Raw genomic sequence first — 22117 nt, 5'->3', positions numbered from 1 at the left:
CATTATCAGCTATTCTTTCAAACTGCCCTCAATAAAACCCATTCTATAGTATTTATGGTTTGGAAAATGTACAAAGCAAGTATTTTCTGTGAAATATCAAACATAACTGAGTTTAGAAATGTGAGCTGCAAATGAAAAACTCTATTTTATTAAAAAAACTATCCCCAAATAATGTTCAAAATCACTTGAGAGAAGACATAGCTGTAATAAATGTGTTGTAGAAACTGAGGAACACTTTGACTTCTCAGGGACTTGTACAGTGTTATTATTGTAAAGACAAGGGATACCTCCAAGTCTAAACAATTAGCATTGGTAAGTATCTAGAATAGAATAGGTGAGCAGACAGGAAATCAAAAAAATCTTACAGTGAGACTGTCAACATCCTCCCACTCTCCCAAAAAAACTGTAAACAATTTTTTATTCACATTCAGTATAAAGAGGAAGATCAATAGAATTTTAAGGTATCTTCTTATAGTACTCAATAAGTTTGATAATGATTAGGTTTAAAAAGCATAATGCTAATAAATCTCATTTCAAAGACAGATGTCCCAACCAATTCCATGTAATTAATTGGTAATAAACCACCAGCAACTAAACTGTAATGGCTTTCCAATTCTCAAAGAGAGCACCGTTACCTGGTCTAAAAGATCTTCAACTTTTTTTTGCCATCCATCCCTTGCTGCATTTTTTTCACGTTCTTTCAGCTGCAACAGCTGAGTCATGGCTGCCTTCTTATCCTCTTCATGCTGAAGCCTCAGCTCTTCACGAAGCTTATTACATTCCTGTCTGAAAGCAAAAGCCAAATAACTAAAATGCAGCAGACCTCATGCAAGAAGTGAAAAAGAATTAAGAACTTGGTAATAATTTGAAAAGCTTAGATAATAACAAACCCCTTTGTTTTATACACTTCATTAGCTATTACATTTGTATGTAATACATACTTCATTTCTCATTTAAAAAATAAAAGAAAAAATATTAATACTCGCCGAAGATTTTCTGTCCATTTTATTTCCAAGTCACGAGCCATTCTGTCAACTTTGAACTTCTCCTCTTCTCTCATGGCAGCAATCATTGCCTCGTGCTGTTGTCTCTCCTGATCTAGTTCTCCCTGCAAACACAAACTTCACAATAGAGACTGATCAGCAGCAAAAAAAGTATTGCAAATCTTAAATTATTGCATTTAAAAAAATGCCGGTTACATTTGCCTCTTAAAATCTGAGCTATAACTTTTTCAGTGTGTAATTCTTAATTACAGATGATTAACGCCTATACATCTGCTGATATTTCTTACTTGTGGAACAAAATTTTGCATTCCTATAAAAAGCTATAAGAAGCAATTTTCCAACAAGTCATTCTAAAAGTAATCTTTTCAAATACTGTTACATTGAATCACAGCATAAATTATGTTGGAAAGAACCTCAAAAGGTTATCAAGTCCTGTTCACTGCAGGACTAATTTCAGACTTAGAGTAGATTGCTTAGGTTCTTCTCAAGTGTGCCTTGGATTTTTTTTTTTAATTTTATTTTCTAAATCAGCAAATATTACTTGAATTTCAAAGCTTGTGCTATCTGGATTTGATACAAAGTTCACGAATCTTCTTTCTGTTGCTTGACTGGACTAACCTGGTAGAAATAGGTTTTCAGTTTGAACACAAAAAATTTTACAATTTGCATCAATTTCTGTTTAAATTTTACGATACTAGAAAAGTGTTAGGTACCACCTAGAATTCATACTTACATTAATGTTTCACATATAATGACCATAGCTGAAAGATTTTTTTAAATATATATATATACCAATATCCAGTTTCAGGCTGTTTTTCTTAAGTAAATAACACCAGTACAAAAACAGATTCAGGGAATTCTTTAAAAAAATATTTGCCACTCTCCTTCAAATATTGCTGTAATCTTGTAAATGTACATTATTTACTGAGGAAAGAAAAAGGAAAGGTTACACTCTGTATTAAAGCTGATGAGCTGTTGACAGATTAACAGACAGTTCCAGTTATGTCTAAGCCAACTAAAATGGCAATATATTTGTGCTTAGACAAATTAATTGCTTTGATTGTATAAAGTAATCACATTTTCTGGATGATAGTTTCCTATCTGTCAAGATATCATAGCATGTATCTTGAAACTATTCTCAAGCATTTTCCAAAATTCTCAATTTGAGCCTGAAATTAAGGCTGTGCCAATTATTTGGGGAAAACATGGCATACATGCATACTCGGGGTGGGGGACAGAGATAAGAAGAAACAAAAGAAAACAAGAAAAAAAAGGTTTAGGTGAATTCTAGAGCTAGTAAGCTCTGGATCTTGTTTTGTACCAAGACATGAGACTGGCTGGAACAGCACTGGTATAACACATCATTTTTACATTCTCATGAAATTCTACTACGCCTTTGCAAAATCTAGCTCTAGATATATTTTGTACAGACATACTTCAGCAGCTACAATTTGTATCAACTGCAGAAAGATGTGCTTGCAGCAATACCCATCAAATACTAAAAGTGTTATTTTGAAAACAAAGATCCCCCCAAAACAATCAACTAACCAACCAACAAAAAAAAAAACCAAAACCCAAGACAGTCCATCCTAGTTTTCAATTTTTTTTCCTCTCTGCCTGAAATTAAAAGAGAAATCTCTCTTTTAATGAAGGCTTATGAAGCTCCTTCAAATATGTGTACACTGTAATACTCCTTGCTGTTTTAAAAACAAGAACAAAATCACTGTGGCTGCACTTTGCACGATTCATTCTCCAACATTAATGTTACCTCAACACTATACAATGAATCTGTGGTCTCTCGTAGTCTTGCTCTAGTTAATTCTAGTTCTTTCTGGAGTATTTCCTGAGCTTCTTGAAGACTGGAGATATGTCCTTCTGCAGTACCAAGGCCTTGTTCACTTTTTCGTACTAGGTCTTGCAGACGACACACCTATGACATTAAAAAAAAAGTAATTTACATAATTATTACTAATGGTGTCCAAGTCATCCTTGGTGTCCAAGTCGTCCAGTTTCATTTTCTTCCAGTGGTTTCCAGTTCCAGCCTAGACAATTTATTTGCACAGCCTCTTCTCCTTTAATATCACATAATCTTTCTGCATTAAAAAGCAAATTATTGTAATATCATAAAATCAAACAAAGATTCAATTAAAGGATTTTTACAGGAAAAAATCCAACCTATGTTTGAAGCATTTTGCAAGGAAAGAAATTACATAAGAGTTCTGAAATTCCCTGTAATTTTACTGTGTGAATGTTACAAAACATTCAATTAAATGAAAATTAAAATAATGAGAACCACTATTTCAAAATATATAAACTCTAATGGATACATTAACTTGTGTTAGGTTATATGCTTCTTCTAATGGATAAATTAACTTCTGCTAGAGTACACATTTCTCTGTTTTCAGATGGCTACCATAATTTAGCCTTCTTAAAGCTCAATCTAATATCTGTAGAGTATAATGTGATTATTCCTCTAACTGCTATGTAACAACACACTTTTCTCTGCCTGTTTGTGCTCCAGCTGCCCATCTGTAATGTGATCATACTGTACTTCTTTGCTTCAAGTAAGAATATTAGAGATTGAACATTGTTTATCAGCTACAGAAAAGGAAAAAAACTTTAAAATACGTAGGCTGGAAAAACATGATAATGGGGGTTGAGGAGGACCAAGGAACAGCAACTAATGGCAAATGAAGTTTTTGCAGAAGTAACAGCCTAAACTACTGCCTTTCTATGTTGAGATAAATTCCTTCACAAAGGGACAAATGCCTCAAGAAAATACTAACATTTGGTTTGCCAGGTATGAACAGGCAACAATTACAACTATTATTTCTGTTTGTTAGCATAATTATATGCAAGCATTGTTAGCAACAAGCATACAGACACATGTACACCCACACCACCCCCTGAACCCTCTCCTTCCGTATGCAACCCACAGGGTGTTTAAAGAGAGGGACGACGACTCTCCTCTCAGCAAGGAATCCAAATTTTTTTTGGCGTGACAGATCTCAGAGAAAAACTAATCTGATCTTGAGCACTCATCTAGGTGCTCCTTTGCATTATAGGTAAACGATTAGTAATTCCCTACGAAGCACTGCTATTTGAAGGAGAAACCCTACATGAAAAACTGCCCATAAAACTCTATTAATGTCCTTGATATGCAGCACTATGTACCTGGTAGTAGCACACCAGTTGCATTAAAAATGAACTGCAGTCCTGTAGATATAAAGGATACGGAAACATTACACAGAAATGGCACTTATAGCACTTAGTTCTGTTCTACTGATGATGAAGCAAGGCTGGAGGCTTCTTAAAACGATGTTTCATAATATCATCAGAAATCCTTTGCACAGAGGTGGCCAATCCTTACAGAGTAGTAACTCTGTCACGCAACATAAAGGGTCTTTCTAAAAGGTCTTGGCTGATCTACAGTGAAAGAAAGCAAATCTATAGAGAAAACAGCCCGCCTCATCCTGAGATATATGTGAAAAAATTACTATCTTGACTTAACCAGACCTCTCTCTCAAAAAAAAAAAAATCTGGCAAATATTTAAGATTGTACTGTTCTTAAATAGCTTAGTACTAAGAATGAGCCTAACGAGGCTTGAATCCTCCTCATCCTTTAGCTAAGATAATTGCTACCAAAAAGTCTGTCAAAAAGAAAAGAGGATGGCATAGGTTAAAAACCAGCTGTATCAGCAGGGAAGCTACAACTAAGCTAGCATCTGCAGAAAGTAATAAATATATGCCTACTGTTAAATGAAGTCTGTAACTTAAAAAAAACAAAAACAAACACACACACACAAAAAAACAGCAGTAGAAACGTAAGAGCAAAGCTAAAGATGTGCCAGACATTTCACAGGGAAGTTTCTTCCAGGTCAGTTAAGACATTGAGAAACTCTTGTCAGTTGTCAATAGAGAACCTGGAAAAAGCTGTGGTGGCAAGCAAAGCATTTGTCTTGCCCTTAAATAAACACAGTGTCACCTCTGTACCACACGGAATGGATATACAGACCACCCCAAGTTTCTTGCCTGTATACTCTCTCTTATTCTCTCAATATTAACACAAAATACACTGTATTACATTTATCCTGGCATGCTATCATACATAAGCTCAATTACTAAACAGCAGCTGGCCCTAAGTCCCCTATTTTAGTTCATGTTAGAGTTATCTGTTCCTTAGCTATGCCTCTGCTTTGATAATTCAGTGTGCTGATGAATTTTCCAAGCCTGAAACTTGATAACAGTTAGATAATGAAAACTCATTCTTAAAACATTTGAAGTGATTTGTTTCAATGGAGCAAGTTTATTACTCACAAATCCTAGAGCAGTTGATAAAGAGTAACTAAATTAAAACCAGTGTTGAATGACAATAGAGCTCTCCTCAAATTTAATCCAGCAACAAGTTAACATACAACAGAGAAGTTAGAGATAAAAAGGAATAACAGAACTTTCTGTAATTTTGAAAGGAGAAATAAACCTGTTTATGATTTTGTTAACATATATAAGAAATGCATCACATTTTCATTAAAGTGCATGTAGGTAAGAATGCTGCTAAGAAAGCAAGAGCAGTTCCAGCTTCAATTTACACCTTCTCCAAGGTCTGATGTACTGGCAAAGGCATTCACAACTATCAAAAAGAGGCAGTCTGTTTACCAGGTCATACCCAGATGCAAGACTCTCCACTTTCCCTTGTTATATTTCATTAAATTTTTCCCTGCCCAACTCTCCAGCCTGTCCAGGTCTCGCTAGACCGCGGCACAGCCTTCTGGCGTGTCAGCCACTCCTCCCAGCTCAGTGTCATCAGCAAACTTGCTGATAGTACACTCTATTCCCTTATCCAAATAATTGATAAATAGATTGAATAATATAGGCCCCAGTACTGACCCTTGAGGCACTCCACTAGATAAAAGCCTCCAACTAGACTCGGCACCATTGACCACAACTCTCTGGCTTCTTCCCTTCAGCCAGTTCACAGTCCACCTCACTACCCGATTGTCCAGACCACACTCCCTCAGTTTAGCTGTAAGGATGCTGTGGGAGACTGTGTCAAATGCTTTACTGAAATCAAGGTAGACCACATCCACCGCTCTGCCATCATCCATCCATCTTGTTAATGTCCTCATAAAAGTCAATGAGGTTGGTCAAGCATGATTTCCCCTTGGTGAAGCCATGTCAACTGCCCCTAATGACCCTCTTATCCTTGATATGCCTTGAGATGGCACCAAGGATAAGTTGTTCCATCACTTTCTCAAGGATGGAGGTGAGGCTGACCGGTCTATAGTTACCCGGGTCCTCCTTCTTGAAGACTGGAGTGACATTTGCTTTCCTCCAGTCCCCAGGTGCCTCTCCCGTTTCCCAAGAGTTGGCAAAGATGATGGAGAGTGGTCTTAGCAATGACCTCAGCCAGCTCCCTCAGCACCCACGGGTGCATCCCATCCAGACCCATTGATTTATGATGTCCAGATTGCCTAATTGCTCCCTAACCCAGTCCTCATCAACCAAGGCAAACTCCTCCATTGTCCTGACTTCCTCTGGGGCCTCAGGCGTACAGGGCTCCTCAGGACAGCTTCCAGCAGAGTAGACAGAGACAAAGAAGGCATTCAGTAACACTGCCTTCTCTGTATCTTCTGTCGCCAGGGCACCCGCCTCATTCATCAGTGGACCTGCATTGCCTCTGGTGTTAGTTTTATCTGCCACGTATTTGAAAAAGCTCTTTCTGTTGTCCTTGACCCCTCTCGCCAGGTGTAATTCTAAGGAGGCCTTAGCTTTCCTAGTAGTCTCTCGACACCCTCTGACAACAGCTTTATATTCTTTCCAAGTGGCCAACCCCTCCTTCCATGATCTATAAATTCTTCCACTTGATCTTACCCAGCAGTTCCATGTTTAACCACGCAGGTCTCCTGGCTCCCTTCCTTGACTTCCTACGTAACAGGATGCTCTGATCCTGAGCCTGGTAGAAGCAGTCCCTGAACACTAACCAACTATCTTGGGCCTCTTTACCTTCAAGCAGCCTTGCCCATGGGATTTCCCCCAGCAATTGCTTGAAAAGGTCAAAGTTTGCCCTGCTGAAGTCCAGGGTTGCAATTCTACTTGCTATTCTGTTCCTGCCACAGGAGATCCTGAAGTCCACCATTTCATGGTCATTGCAACCAAGGAAGCCCTCAACCCTTACCGCTTCAACCAGACCCTCCTTGTTAGTGAGGATGAGGTCTGGCAGTACACCTCTCCTAGTTGGCTCCTCCACCATTTGCAACAGGAAGTTACCATCAAGGCACTGGAGGGGCTGGCTGGCTGAGTATTTCTTCCAGGAAACATCAGGGAAGTTAAAATCCCCCACAAGAACTCAGGCCTGTGATTGTGAGGCTGCTCTCAGCTGTCTGTAGAAGGCTTCATCAACTTCCTCACCCTGATCTGGTGTCCTGTAATAGACACCTACAACAGTATCACCCCTGCCAGTCTGCCCCTTAATTCTCACCCATAGACTCTCAACTCGCTCTTCATCTGTGCCTGGACAATACTCAATACATTGTAGTTGCTCTCTCATGTAAAGAGCAACTCCACCACCATGCCTGGCTGGCCTGTCTTTCCTGAAAAGGACAGCCATCCATGACCACATTCCAGTCATGTGAGCTGTCCCACCATGTCTCTGTAATTGCCACCAGATCATAATCTCCCGACCGAACACAGGTTTCTAACTGCTCCTGCTTATTCCCCATGCTGCGCGCATTGGTGCACAGGCATTTCAGAGAGCGAGCTGAGCACACTGATTTCACCCTAGGGGTACAGGAGGCCTCCCAGCCTTCATCAGCTCTAGAGCGCTGCCCCACTGATGCAAGCCCAGCTACAACCCCATCCCCCAATATGTTAATTGTAACAAACATGGGTTTAAATAAATTAATTTTCCGCTCAGTCTCCTGACCTATTTTTTTGTAGAGGTCTGTGTGCATAATGAGAAATAACATAAAACAAGAAAGGCTGCTTATGTCAACTGTGTTGTACCTCAGTCGCTTTTCCTTTGTTAATTACTTTGTAAAGGACAGTAAAATCAGTGCTCAGAAGCAGTCAAGTAACTTATGCTTGAAGAATACTCCACTCTAAACAGAAATAAGGCACTAAACAGACTAAACAGTCTAGTCCCAGCTCTGTACTGGACTCTAAGCACAAGATCACTATTGACGAAATGTGGTCTAGTGCACAGGACCATTAGCTGATACAATTAAGTTAACCCTTACCTCCTGATTGGCAGAAGTCAGTTTTGTTGTCAGTTCTTCCTTCAGGTTTTCCAGCTGCTGTCTGAGCTGATTCTTATCATCCTCCAAATGCAGTTTCTCCTTCTCAAACTGCTGCTCCAACTCCTTCAGAAATAAGAAGGATGGAAGAAACATTAAATATTTGCCATATGGTCATCGCAAAGTACAGGTGCACTACATGAAAATTATTCCTCCTAGCATAAAGCTTCCTGATCTCAGTTGACAGAATGCAGAAGTTTTCACTTTTTATAAAATTACACTGATAATATGCTTATCCTTCAGCCTTCACCCATCTGTCTACTACACATAAGCCCCACAGAAAATAGTAAATCTTAAAATCCAGACTAAGATCTGGGAAGTTTTTCAGGCTGTTACAATAAATGAAAAAAAGTCCCACACCATATCTATAAAAGTTATGTAGAACCAAAAGAAATTAATCTTCAAGTTCAGCTATATGGAAAGAATCAAATAACACCTCTGTTTTCATTTGACCTCTGTGGAATAATAGCCAAACTTTGTTGGATGAATTCTATTTCTTTTACTTGAGCCTATGTTCTATATGTATTTATTAGAAACCTTCTTCATTTTTTAAGGAAAATTATAAATGTGTGCCACAGCTTTGTAAATATCCTGAATATCTTTTCAGAAGAACAATTTCTGTCACAAAATATTTAACAGGAAACATGTTAAAATCAAGAGCTTTATTATATATTCCAGTGGAATATGCTATCAAATTTATTACACCACAAATCCATCTTGAAGAAAATCAAAGTTGCCAGGGAACATGCTGCAGAGCCATGTAATACAATATTTCAACATTTTCTACATAGCTACAGAGGCTCCTTGTACAGGAGCCTCCTAGGACTTCAGCTGTAAAGCAAGGCTTAGCATCAATTCAGTGCCTCTGTTTAGCCCTGGGCTCAGATTTCTGAGAAATCAATAATATCTCAAAAATATCTACGAAAATACACAGACCAGAACCATGCACAAAACAAAAACTACAACTGCAGGCATTGGTAAGATTGCAGAAACAGGGAGAGTTAAGAGCTCAAGAATTCAAGAGGAAAAACACTGTCATGAAAAGGTACAAAACTAAGGAAAAGCAGGGAGCTGGAAGACAGTAGCTTAGAATCATCCAGACCATTCTAAGAAGCAGCAGAGGCCAACCCTTCCTCATCCAAAAACAGACTCCAAGTGTTTTGCTGGTTGTGGGAAGCACATTAAGTTCAGTATCCTGTTAGTTCTACCACTCCATTAGAACATGCAACAGGCAATAAATAAGTTGTGTATAAACTGCTTGCACAATTTCTTTGTTCGTGGTAGAAGCTGGAGAGTGACAAAACAGAGGGTTACACTTGCAGTACTACATTGCTACACAACCTAACTCAACAAGTGCACCTTTTCTTCAGTGGGCCCAGATCAATCACCACGTGGGACAAATGCTGCTGCTAAATGAGACTTGCTCAATTTTCCTCGTTCGCACTGTGAAATCTGCTGTCTGCAAAATTTCACTAGTGCTATTCAGACCCTATTTCTGATAACTGAGTAATTAGTTCTTTTATGACACTTGTCAGTACAGCTGTACAGTATCGCAAAATTATTAGCGGGTCTATTTTCATAATCCTCCTATGAAATGATGCCATTTTTACAGCTCATTTTATAGATGGAAGAATCGAAGCAAAGAGATATATTTATAGCCATTTCTTGAGTCCTATTCTGATTCTTTAGAATTCTTCACTGTTACATTTTTTTTCCAAATATTTCCAAACCCCAGATGCCTTTCCTAGTCTTCCAGACCTGATATATGCTCATGTCCTCTATGCTTCTTCCTCATACTAAATTCAGCTCTTCTCTGCATTGGCAAATGACTGTTTCTTGCTTTAATTACTCAAACTACACAACATGCTTAGCGAGACAGGTTTGACAGAGGAAACAGTGCACTGATTAGGTTTAACTGAGATCTTGACCATAACATCTCTAGTTAATTTTCCTTTGCTAAAATAAAGTATCACATTTCTCACATCTACATGTGTTCCATACTTTAATTTAATGATTTAAGAACAAACACTTTATGATAGCCTTTGTTTTATTCTCTACATTATTTTAGTAACAAAAGAAAACAAAAAGCACACCATATCTTCCTAAGAAGGAGAAAAATATTCCCAGAAATCCTCAAGACACATTGTATTAAGAACAAGTATGTTTAAAGTTACAAAGAAAGTAATCCTGAAAGATCAGATGCATGTATGTCTCAAGGAACTACTTCCATTACTGGAAAACGTAAAAAAAAATCTTTGGGATTTATTAAAAATAAATCTAAGAAGCAACAAATTAGTAAAATAATTTACCAAAACAAAAACAAAACATAACAAAATTTCAGTCTAAGATACACAGCACTAACTACAACTGTGTTTCTTGGTATATTTCCTGAGAAAAATCCAGAAGAGCATAACAAAGCCTTAAATTAAACAATAATATTTATTGCGTATTTACTGTATAAGGCAAAATTTGTGTATTATGTAAATGCAATCACATTACAAAATAAGAATTCAAAATTGGTCCTCTCATTTATCCCAATGAAGAAAAGGCCAATTTTGTGAAACAAAAAATCCTTTCAGTTTCAGGATTCTAGTCAAAGGAAAATAAATAGTTGATACACATTTAGCATCATTTCATGATATAAGTTAGGAACAGTTGTTGTTGTTTTCCAAGTATACATAGAGTCAAGTACTAACATAATATCTTTTTATCCTTCTGGACTGTTTAAGAAAATTATTTATTAGAGTAACATAATGCTTCATGTCCTTCAGAAGGACTGATCTTGAGCAATATACCAACTTTTCTTAATATAGATCACAAAATCTGAAAAAGCACACCTACTATACTCAAAAAGAAAGTTGTATTCGAGAATTTCTCTTCTGTATGGAGAAAAATGACAGTATAAACACTATTTTTTTTTCACAAGATGTGTGTTCTTTTTATAAAGACTGAATAGTTTTTTTCAGAGAGGCACAGCAGATCTGCAGGTAACTCCAAATAAAACTTGCCATACAACAAAACCATGCAGTACAAGGTTCAAACTCTAACATTTGCTTTTTGTAATATATTTGACACAAACTTACCATCTGCAGTTTTTTCTTATCCTTATTAGCATTACTATGTACAGCCTCAATTGCAGTATGGTGTTTCCATGCCAGTTCTTCTAAGGTCTTGGAATGAGCCTCCTTTAACTGTGCAGCCTCTCCTTCCAATCTTGCTTGTAATTTTACAAGCTCCTTCTCATAGTATTCACGTTGTGTCTCCCGTGCTTCATGTACTTTCTAAAGAAGACCAAGAAAAATAAAATTATTTCTATTAAATGGTTAAAAAAAATCTGAAGAGGAAAAGAAATATAAAAACATTACTGATGAAATAAATATACAGAAATTAACTTTTGTGTAAAACAAATCTAACAACTAAGCAATGATTAAACAAGCAACAACCAAAAAGGTTGTTTCAATACATCCATGCAAAGCAATATGTCTATAATTAAATCTATTTTTTCCCTCTATTTTATTTGGAGAAACAACAATCAGTTATCAAGCCTACAGAAAATTTCTGTTCAGTATTTTCAAATATGTTCAACACATTTTCAGAGAACGGCTTTTTAAATTGTTTTTTAAACATTTCACATTTCTCCTTACTGAGACGCTTTAGATACTAGGCATTTACTAAAGACAATATAAGCTGTTTAACCTTCTCCAACGCCAGAATTTGCTGCCTTTGTCGCTCATCCAGACTCTGTGTTTTGCTTTGTAGTAAGTTTCTTTCCTCTTCTAATTGGGATAGTTTTTCTTTTAATCTAGACTTTTCTGATTCCAAATCTCTGATTGTGACTTCTTGAGTCATTTGAGTAGCTTGAAGCATTCCAATGTGACCTAAAAACAAAACAGCTCTTTAAAACCCCACAGCATTGGTTTCATGTAGTTGAAGTACACATTCATACTTCAGTGATTTCTAGTACAACTCTAGTGGAAGCTTTCATATGGAACTCCATTATCTTCACTGCAATGCCTACCTTCCCCTACACTTCTTTCTTTTTTAGTTTTATTGTAAAATGTCCAACAAGGGTAGAGGACTTGGTGCTGGGGCCTCCTTAGTTTCAATTTTTCTGGTTCAAAGTTGCATATTGACTACAAGAGAAAGCCAAGAGAAAGTCCAGGAACATGGACAGTCTATCTTGAAGAACTTACCCTACCTAAAACTGCACATTTTTACCCCATGATAAGCTACACAACAGAAAGAAGAACATGGAAGTCTAGTGATAAAGCTGGTATGGTTTTACTCAACTCATAATTTAACCAGCATTCATTTCCACCTGCACTGAAAGCAACATGTGCCAAAAAGTAAACTATTTTAGCCTGTGTTGTCAGTGGACACTGATGTGAAGGGAAGGACAGTGAGATATATAATGGAATTTGGCCATGAAGAATGCTTCAAAATTAGTAGTATTTCTACAAACTATGCACACCTCTAATTGTACTAAGCCCTGGAGAATTCTAAGAATCATTTTGACATTTTTGTTTGATAAAACTAAAAGCTGAAGAGAAAAACTTAATGAGTACACTGAATTTCTATAACATTTCAAAAACTACCTTGTTTCACAAGTTCAGCCATTTAAGAAATGTATTTGCAAACCCAGATTTTAGAATACAACAAGGAGAATAATCATACAAGAATTTCAAGTTGGTCAGGAAGTATTATGTACATGCATAATTTATTTTAAGCACCACACACACACTTGATCTACAGCTTTTGTCCTAGCAATACCGACAAACAATGGAGGTTTCCTGTTCCTCTTGCTCTACACAGAAGGTATGAAATGTAGCCGTTTCTTTTCAGGTTTAGAATTCCAGGATAAAAAGAAGAATATATTAATTTCCCATAATAGACTTGCTATAGTGTTCTCAAATTACAATACAAAGAGTAAATATTTTGAATGGTAAATAAGTGTGAGAATTTAGTTTCTTTGGAGAAGGATTTCTGAGTTCCAAGTGTAAGCTGAAGAATTAAAGAAGATGGCAGTGGGCCAGAGTCAGAAACCATTTCCAAACAGGCTGGTAACAAATTATACTTAATGGCTTGGTGGCATGGCTGTAAAGAGGGCTCCTGGTTCTTGTTGCACAGCCAGGTGCTGTAAAGCAAAGATGTGCTATTGACAGTACCACTGAGCTCAGTTTCTTGTAAAGCTAAAAACCTTGGTGCCACACAAGACCAGCACTGGAGACACAGTCTAGATGACTCGTTGCCATCAGTAAAAAGGAAAAATAGCCTGGTTGTTTGTTTCCAGCTGGTTGCTGAAAAGTGTATGAGAACAGGTTTTTTCCTCCAATGGTCTCAGGTCAATTCTTCTATGAGTGCTTCACACATCACTTTTTGGAAAGTCAGATTTCCATTTGAGATCCTCTTTGCAGGAAGTGCATTCCTTTTAGCTATTTACATCCAGTAGGACTTGGCAGTTTTGAGTCCCAGCTGGCCTCTATATTGTCCAAATATATAGCCCAGACTATTCCTAGCCCTTACTTAGCTCATCCATGCCATTTGTCCTAGGCATGAAGCTCTCCCTAGGCAGCAGACACACTCAGTGCATCTGCAGGAACTGCTTCACTATTTGAAGGACAGAAATAAAGCCTTGACACAGGCCACAGTCATATATACAGCTTGAGGGCTAGGCCACACGTAGCCAGTTAACAGTAAGCTATTACAGTAATAGTAAATATGGTAATATATATAATATAAATAGTAAACTATCACAGTATTAGCAAGTTAACGCTGTGAAGTATTTTCTGGCCCTAAGGCAGACTAGCACAGTCTGGCACCATCCCAGCCTTCAAAACAAGGTGATGTTATCCAAACTGACTTTTGGGAAGGGCCCCTGGGCTTGTGTTAACTTGTGTGGAAAATAATCAGGTATTTCTACGATTGGTCTATTTGAACAAGGCCAAAGATAAGCCAGGGGTTTATTTTTAGCTTACAATCCTACCCACAGTATAGTTAACCAAGTTCAAGTACCTGGGCCCAGGCCCATGCCCTACCACTAAGCACTTTAGAGAGACAATGCCAAGAAGTTAAAACCCACATGTGTGAAGGCAAATCTTAAACCATTTTCTATGCCTCTCCACATGCCAACAAGTACAGAGAAGTCAAGAAAACAGTTATAAAGAAAAACCTAACAGATTTATTAACTGACAAGCTGCAAGTCTTCTGACAGTAAGTATAAAGCAAAGTACTGCAGTCTCAGCAAAAAGGTAAAGGCAACTGAAAAAGGGTGGAGAAACAGGAGGGATGTCCCTATGATTATGTGGTGAACAGATACACAGCAGAAGCATTCTGTGCAAGCACAGTTAAGGCAAGAAATTCCAAGGTCTGGAAGACATGCCATACAAAGTAGAACATCTGAACAAGTAAGTACACAGTAAAAGAATCACAAGTGCAATGTATGTGATAACAGTTAAAAAAAAAAAAAAAAGGAAAAACCAAACAAAACTTGTTAGAAACACCTATGGACAGCATTGAACAGTGTTTAGGCAGTCTAGACTTGCACAAGGACTAAAAGAAAAAGGAAAAGTTAGAATCAATAGACACATTACTTTTCCAGATTAAGTTACTAACATACATACTGGCTTTGAGAACAAGATCAGTGGCCTGCTGCTGTAAGCGCTCTCTAGCAGCTGCTAGCTCACTTTCCACTTCTTTGTGTTTGCTTAACAATGACATCTCCTCCTCCTTCACATCATCAAGCTGTTTTTGAAGAACCTAGAGGAAGAACAGTATAATGCCTGTTACCATTATATACAATCCTGTTTAAATTGAAATGAGCAATAGATTAAAATACATAGAAAAGACCCTTCAGCAAACAAGCTTTATTCATACAAAAGTTGAAATCTTGTAATATTACCATCATATTAATTTTGTATTATGTGTTTTTCCAAAAATATGGTTGATGCACTACAAGATACTGGATATATGGCATGACAAGGATGCATAAGAGAAATGTGACAATATTCAAAAAAGTATACTAAAAATAAAAACAGTAAAATGGTCCACAGAGTCTGGGAGCCAATTTGAAAAACCTGTTTTCTGGTATGTGAAGAAGAGCCCACTATATGTTCATAGCAGTTTACAGTGTCCTCCATTGCAACTGTGAATGTTTATTGCTGACACAAATTAAGCTGTACATTGATATACATAAAATGAGAACTAGGCAATTAGTTAAATCAAATATTTCGTATGTTTTAAGTCTGATACGCTGATTCACAATAGCATATCTTGGGTAGTGTGATGATATGTTCTCAACCATCGTGGAAAGAATGGGAAATCTTGTCTGTTTTAAAAGGAAAGCCAGATTTCTCATCATTTAAAATTAATAATAAAGCATCATTTCAGAAACTAAAGCAGGAAACATAATTGGGGAAATCACTGGACAGGATGTGTAATGAAACATGGACATCAGAAGTGGTGAAATTATGCCCTTGATCACCTCAGCCATGATGATCTGAGCAGGACATGATTTTAAAAAATCTGCTGCAGATACTGTGGAACAGGGCTACATTTGGGATTTTTTGTGTGTTCTTTAAGTGGTAACAGTTTTGAGTATTCTATTGCGTATACTACACTTTGAGTAGTATGACTAGAACAACCATGTTCTGTGCATGAACAGCTGAAAGGAAGGAGACCAAAACTTTCCTGTGTGTAGGGGCTTCTAGATTCTACTGGAATACAAAGTAACATTAATTCAGTCTGGAAAAATTGAACACATAAATTTTAAAATATAAATACATTTAGAAGTGGACTATAATCAAGTACTAGTGACAGAAAATTAAGTTTGCATGTTCCAATCACCTCAACCTTCAGCCTCATGGAAAGACAACATAAATAGGAAAAGAAAATTCAGAGTCTTGGGCACAATATGTCATCGATCTCACCTGAACATTGTTTTCTGCTGTACCAAGAGCCACCTGAAGTTTTTGGCATTTTTCCCGTAGACTGGCAGCTTCATCCTGGACCATTTGCAATTCGGTTTTAAGTTTTCCCAGGTTCTTGCGCAACATACTTTCCTGGTTTTGAAATTCTTTTCTTAGCTCCACTTCTTTCTCTTTGCAAGCATGTAGACTTTCTGCTGTAAAAAGCTGAGATCTTTTCAAAGAATCAAGTTCATGTTCATAGAAGGACTGTGCTTTACTGAGTTTGCCTTCATACTCCTCAATGAGTTTTTTTCTTTCCAGCCTTAACTCTTCAACTTTATTGTTTAAGTCTTCCAGCTCTAGTCTATGCAATTCCTCTAGCTTTTCTTGACCCTTACTTAAAGTAGCATTCTGACTCTGCTGAGTCTTCAGGAGTTCTTGAATCTCAAGCCTGTGGGCAGCTCTCAAGTCTTCCAGAGCTGTACGCTTGTCCTTCTCATACTGCACTTGCAATTGTATGAAACTTCGTAGTCTTTCCTCAAATTTCTTTCTGATCTCTTCTACTTCTCTTGACATGGTCACTACACGCTGGACATGCTGAGCTTCTGCACAAAGCTGCATATCTTCAACCCTGTCCTTATAGGCTTCAAATTCTGTCAAAGCCTGATGTTTCATCTTTTTATGATCTTCCAGTGACTCTTCTAAAACCTGTATCTTCCTCTTGAGATCCATTTCTTCTGCAACTTTACTTTTATATTGCAAGATCTTCTCTCTAGTCTCTGCAAGAATTTGTTGAATTTCTTCTTCATGAGCATCCTTAAGGGCTTGGATAGCAGCTTCATGTTCATCATTTTTAGTGTTCAAAGCATATATCACCTGCGAACATGAAATATTATATTAGAGAAAAGGCATTCTGTAAAATCCTATCTGTTACATCATATTAAAAAACACACAGACACTCTGAAACCTACTTTTGACAATCTGGCATGTTTTTATGATACAAATAAGACATCCAATATTATTATTGATATGACTAGATAAATACTGTATGAATCATGACAACCTTATACATCTTGTAGAATGTTTTTTTCCTACACTTTTTTAACCTATAATTTTCCTGATCAAATTTTGCCTTTATATGCATGTCATTGTTGTAAATATCACTGGGAGAAAAAACATGTTCAACACATTGAAAAACAAAACATTTTTTAAAAAATTAAAAGTATAGCCTAAAAAGAAATTTGAAGGGAGGTTTTCTGTTAGAGAATAACACACATGGATTATACATTACAACATGAAACTAAATAGTACCAAAATCCAAGTCTCAAATTCCTCTTTTCCAAATGCTAACTTATTTTTAAACATTTCATTTTAGAAACACCTAAAATGACAATATTCATTGTTCTAGTTTGTAGGCCTGGTGGCAGACCAGATACAATTTCATTTCTCACAGCTTATCTAGTAGGCATCCTGTGTCCATGGATCTCCTGAGGTCCCTCACTGCACGAGCTTGCCAACTCTCCAGCTAATAAGTGAGCTGAACAGAAAAGCAGCCAGCAGCACAGCCAAGAGTTTGGGGAGTCCAGGGAGCTGAGCAGCTCAAGAAGGCTGCACGATCAGCAAAGCTAACATTCAGTGAAAGTTTTCAAGTAACCAGATATCTCCTATGGGATGTTCCAGTTGCATCACAACATGGTAGGTTGTCTTTTTGGCTTTTAACTGGGAAGTACTCTCACCAACACAGAGATATGTATAGGCATGTGTATACATACAGATCAGTGATTAAACTATTCATGCAGTAAGTGGTTTTAACACAATATTTTGTACTCAGAACTCCAGGAAATCCCCACACTTCCCAAATATGTTACAGACAGAAGAGCTATAAACCACATCTGAACAGAAAAGTCTTCTGATCAGTATATTTTGTATATCTTCAAAATGAACAAAAAGCGACAAAAATGGACAAAGAAGCAGCAGAGAATTTAGAAAGAACCTGCCCTTTGGGGATTTTTTTTTTCCATGAGAACAGAACGTGGACCAGTTCTCCGTTAACATTCAACCATACAAAAGAGGAAGATTGCATTGACTTGCTGTCAGGGTCAGGAAATATGAGGAAGGCCCAGAATCGCTCTTCTGGCACCAACCACAGAGACTCCGCGTTCTGGAGAGATTGTCGACAGTCAAGTGTTCAGACAAGTTACAAAGCTCAAAAGAGTTCTCACGAGTGAAAAATCAGACTGATTCAAGATTTTGGGCAGGTCACATAACAAGCTTTATATTCTAGCGTTTATTGTTGGTTGCTTTTTGTTTGGTTTGTTTGTTTTTAAACAAGAATCCAGACATTGTATTCTAAATTTTATTATCTAAAATATGAAACACACATCATTTTGTTACTTATGCCAAAAAAACCTAGAAGACCAGGCTTTGGATTAAACAAAAAGGAAAACAAAGAAGAAAATAAAGAAAAAAGTTCTGAAACCACATCAGATGGAAAGAAAAACTCATCAGCCTCACTCATCTTTATATAGAAAGTTTTCAAAATAAATCACAAGACAGTTCAACTTACATTATTCTAGTTCAATTTTTCTAACATATGTACGGATTATTTAATGAAAGGGAGGGCAGGGGGAAATAGCTCTTCAGCGGTTTTGGAAACTGGTCTTAATGCTGCTAACACCTCTGCCCGCAGCAGGTAGACTTTTGGCTTCCTCCTTTCCTGGAAAAAATAGCTTTTCCTACTGTGAAAGAGCTTCATGGTTCAGAGACTCAGAAAACTCCAATACATTACAAAAAATGACAACAACGGACCCACATGCAGTTCTATTAGTAGAATCACAACTATCACTGCAATGCCCTTCACCCAAGGCTTTCACCTTTTATATTCCCATATGCACTTCTGATCACAAAGCTTTCACCTCTCTCCTGTCACCAACACAGTCTCAACTATTGGATCCCAAAGGTTCATCTCCCTGTTGTTTAAACGGTGTCCAGTGCTCAAATCCTTTGTTCATATCAGAAATACTTTTAAAATTGAGGGGTTTATTTTTTTAAACATACATTCAGTATTTTACATGAAGAAGTCTTAGTTTTGGTCAGAGAAGCTAGACAATGTCGTTTAAAAGCTATTACAAAAATCATAACCTGATCATAAGTGTGGTATATAATAAGTGTTTGCAGAACACTAGGTCAAATCCAATGCTCGAAACAGCCCTTGACTCCTGCCTTCTGCACAGAAGTGCCATAATGATGTTCTTCACTTCAGGCAGTGTTCCAGTCTCAGGTTATGCAGCACTATAATCTGCAGAAAGTATAAATCACATAGTATTTTCAAGGGTATTATGATTTGGCAATGGGACACCCAATGAGAAGTCCAAGTGAAAAATAAGCCTATATGCAATGCCAGATTCAGACAATATCTTTAAATTCTCATCATCCAGTTGCTCCATACAAAAAGCACCAAACACTTACAAATTCAGTAAGCACCATTCAATCCCAAAACGAAGGACATGGGTGTCTTATGGAAAATGTAAAAATAAAATAAAATGCATGCAACTGAACGTTGCATCATAACATATATTCTTCAGCAGCCTGAATTCCAGCTCTAAATAAATCTCAGTATCTTTAAAGTAACTATATCATAACTATATAATTTTATATTTAAGAATTTGATGCACTGCATTATCATAGGAATATAGAAAAAAAAAAAAATCTGTACTAACTGAAGTAAAAGTAACCTAACAGCATTCTAATGAAATGAAAGCAGAAACTGAAATCCATTGGAACAAATGAATACTTTTAAAGTTCTAGCTAAAAGAAATAGTTCCTGGCTCAAGTAAGTTTCTGAAAATTTAAAGGCAGTAAGGTTGCAAAAGTTGGAGATGGGCAGATAAAACAAGTTTTGCACTCTCTACTTTTAAACCAGAGGATGAGCCATTTCCTAACCATGCTTGTTACAAATGCTTTGAAAAATACTAATACCCTTTTCAGTAAAACTGAATATTACTAAGAAGCATAAACTTCCCATTTGAGGAATGCACATTTTTTGAGCTCCACTCTAAATGTACCATACACATTGCCATTTTTATCAGGTGACACACACACACAAAAGAAATTTAATTGTACTTTACTGTATTTTCAGTTAGTATATCATTCCAGAGGTACAGACAGAACCATACTTTCTCCAAGAATACAGAGATTGCCAGCTGAAGGCCTTAATACTTTTTTTTTTAATACAAAATAGTAACATAATTATTAATACAAATCTACTGAAACACTATATGCCTTGGTCTGAAGAACTTCAACGTAGTATGAGAGTAACAATAACAGGAATAACCTTTTTTATGCAACTAATTGAGTATTGGGGTTTTCAGTTATATTCTATGTGGTAAGGTTAAGCAAGTCTGTTGCTGCATCAGCTTTGGTATCTTGAACTACATGTAATACAAACAACAATCAGTGTTTAACACTTGTGGCTGAAAGATGAAAGTTTTACTGTTTGGCTGAGAAATATTTTTAACTCCAAATGAGATGTTATGGTTTGGAGAGCTGATCAGCTCTTGCATGGTCAGCTGCACTTGGGTCAGCTGCTCCTGCCAGCAATTTAGTCACGACAGAATGATTTTTTTAATTAAAAATGTGTAATTGACCTTAACACTAGTATTAGGTGCCAAATATGTTTTGCAGCACAGAAAATACCTCCAAAAATGAGTGTGGCTCATTTTCTCTAATTTTACATGGAAACATGAAATGATGCCTATGAGAAACCAAAACATCACTACATATCTTACACAAACATCAACCTTACATCTCTGCTAAAACTTCATTTTAGACTTAACATGTGGGTTCCTGGCTTAGGGCACTGTATTCAGCCTAGTTCAGGCAAAGTGTCTTGTTCCCAGTGCTGCAGCCTGTGAGTGCTGGTGCTGTCTGCACCCACTGGTGTGAAACACCATCAGAGCACCCAGAGGCATCCCAAGGCTTTTCGGTGTTCCACGCCTATGATGTGAACCACACAAACACAGTGCCAGCACAGAATTGCTCATGCATGAGCAGCTAATTAATGATATGGAACACAGAGATGGACCAATGAGCCTGACCTACCCTTGCTCTCTGTGGGTACATAAGAACTGTGAGATGCAGGGAGAAGTAAAATACAATGGGAAACAGCAACGGGTTTTCTAGAAACGAGTCACACCCCACAGACACAGTGGGATGCAAACAGAAAAGTTTCATCTACAACATTAACAAGAAACAAAAAAAAAACTTCCAGGCATTATTATGAATTGATTTTATGTAGAAATGTACCCTCTACTATAGTTTCGAATAATCATGCTTTTGTTGAAATGGCTATTGCATTCATTTTTCCCCTTTTCTTCCTGTTGATCAAATAATGCCAAATAATGAAAAGTATGTTATATTTTAGCATTTAAAAATGTATGTATTATGATCCATGAAAGGTCAATTTAAGACAAAATAAATAAAATAAACCATTTAAAACACAGAAAAAGTTTGATTTTACTAAACACCACAAGATAAGCACTGAAGATTTTTTCATATAATAACCTTTGAAGTTACATTTTAATGGGACTTTTTTCTCCTTAAACTGTAACCAAGAGACAACTCTGCTCAGAGTATTTAACGGGGAAAACCCAAGTTATTGCCAAATCTGAAACACCCCTTTAAAAAGCCATATTATGTATACTAAAAGAATCCGAGCCCCAAAACCTATGTATGTCCAACTCCCTCTCTCTTTTTTAATTTCAATTTTTAAATAATTAAATCCCTTTTTCTAGAAAGATCTTTTGGTCCCTTATGGAAAATACCGCAAATACAGATGCTTTGTCAGTCCAGTCCTTTGTGTTGCTGGCAACGCAACAGAACAAAGCCCAGAACTTTAGGCCAGGATTGCTTAGACATC

The 22117-nt window shown here is 37.0% G+C and overlaps 1 protein-coding gene across 11 annotated transcripts in view; it reads right to left on the bottom strand.

Annotated features, from left to right (window-relative positions):
* The window catches only part of FAM184A (family with sequence similarity 184 member A), a 76674-nt gene that overhangs the window by 32108 nt on the left and 22449 nt on the right, over positions 1-22117 (bottom strand). For all 11 annotated transcript variants that reach the window (XR_014183783.1, XM_082049687.1, XM_082049691.1 and 8 more), the window contains exons 2-9: positions 16222-17076; positions 14917-15052; positions 11993-12174; positions 11380-11577; positions 8240-8362; positions 2773-2934; positions 983-1108; positions 636-782 (exon numbers count right to left, since the gene is read on the bottom strand). Coding sequence is in view for 10 of the 11 variants with exons in the window: in XM_082049687.1 (XP_081905813.1) it covers positions 636-782; positions 983-1108; positions 2773-2934; positions 8240-8362; positions 11380-11577; positions 11993-12174; positions 14917-15052; positions 16222-17076 (1929 nt within the window). In the remaining variant the exon portion in view is untranslated. The remainder of the gene's footprint in view (positions 1-635; positions 783-982; positions 1109-2772; positions 2935-8239; positions 8363-11379; positions 11578-11992; positions 12175-14916; positions 15053-16221; positions 17077-22117) is intronic.

Source organism: Streptopelia decaocto (assembly GCF_964273445.1).
Source record: "Streptopelia decaocto genome assembly, chromosome: 3".
NCBI lineage: Eukaryota > Metazoa > Chordata > Aves > Columbiformes > Columbidae > Streptopelia > Streptopelia decaocto.
The sequence above is the reverse complement of the archived record's forward strand: the minus strand, read 5'-3'. Positions and strand labels throughout refer to the sequence as shown.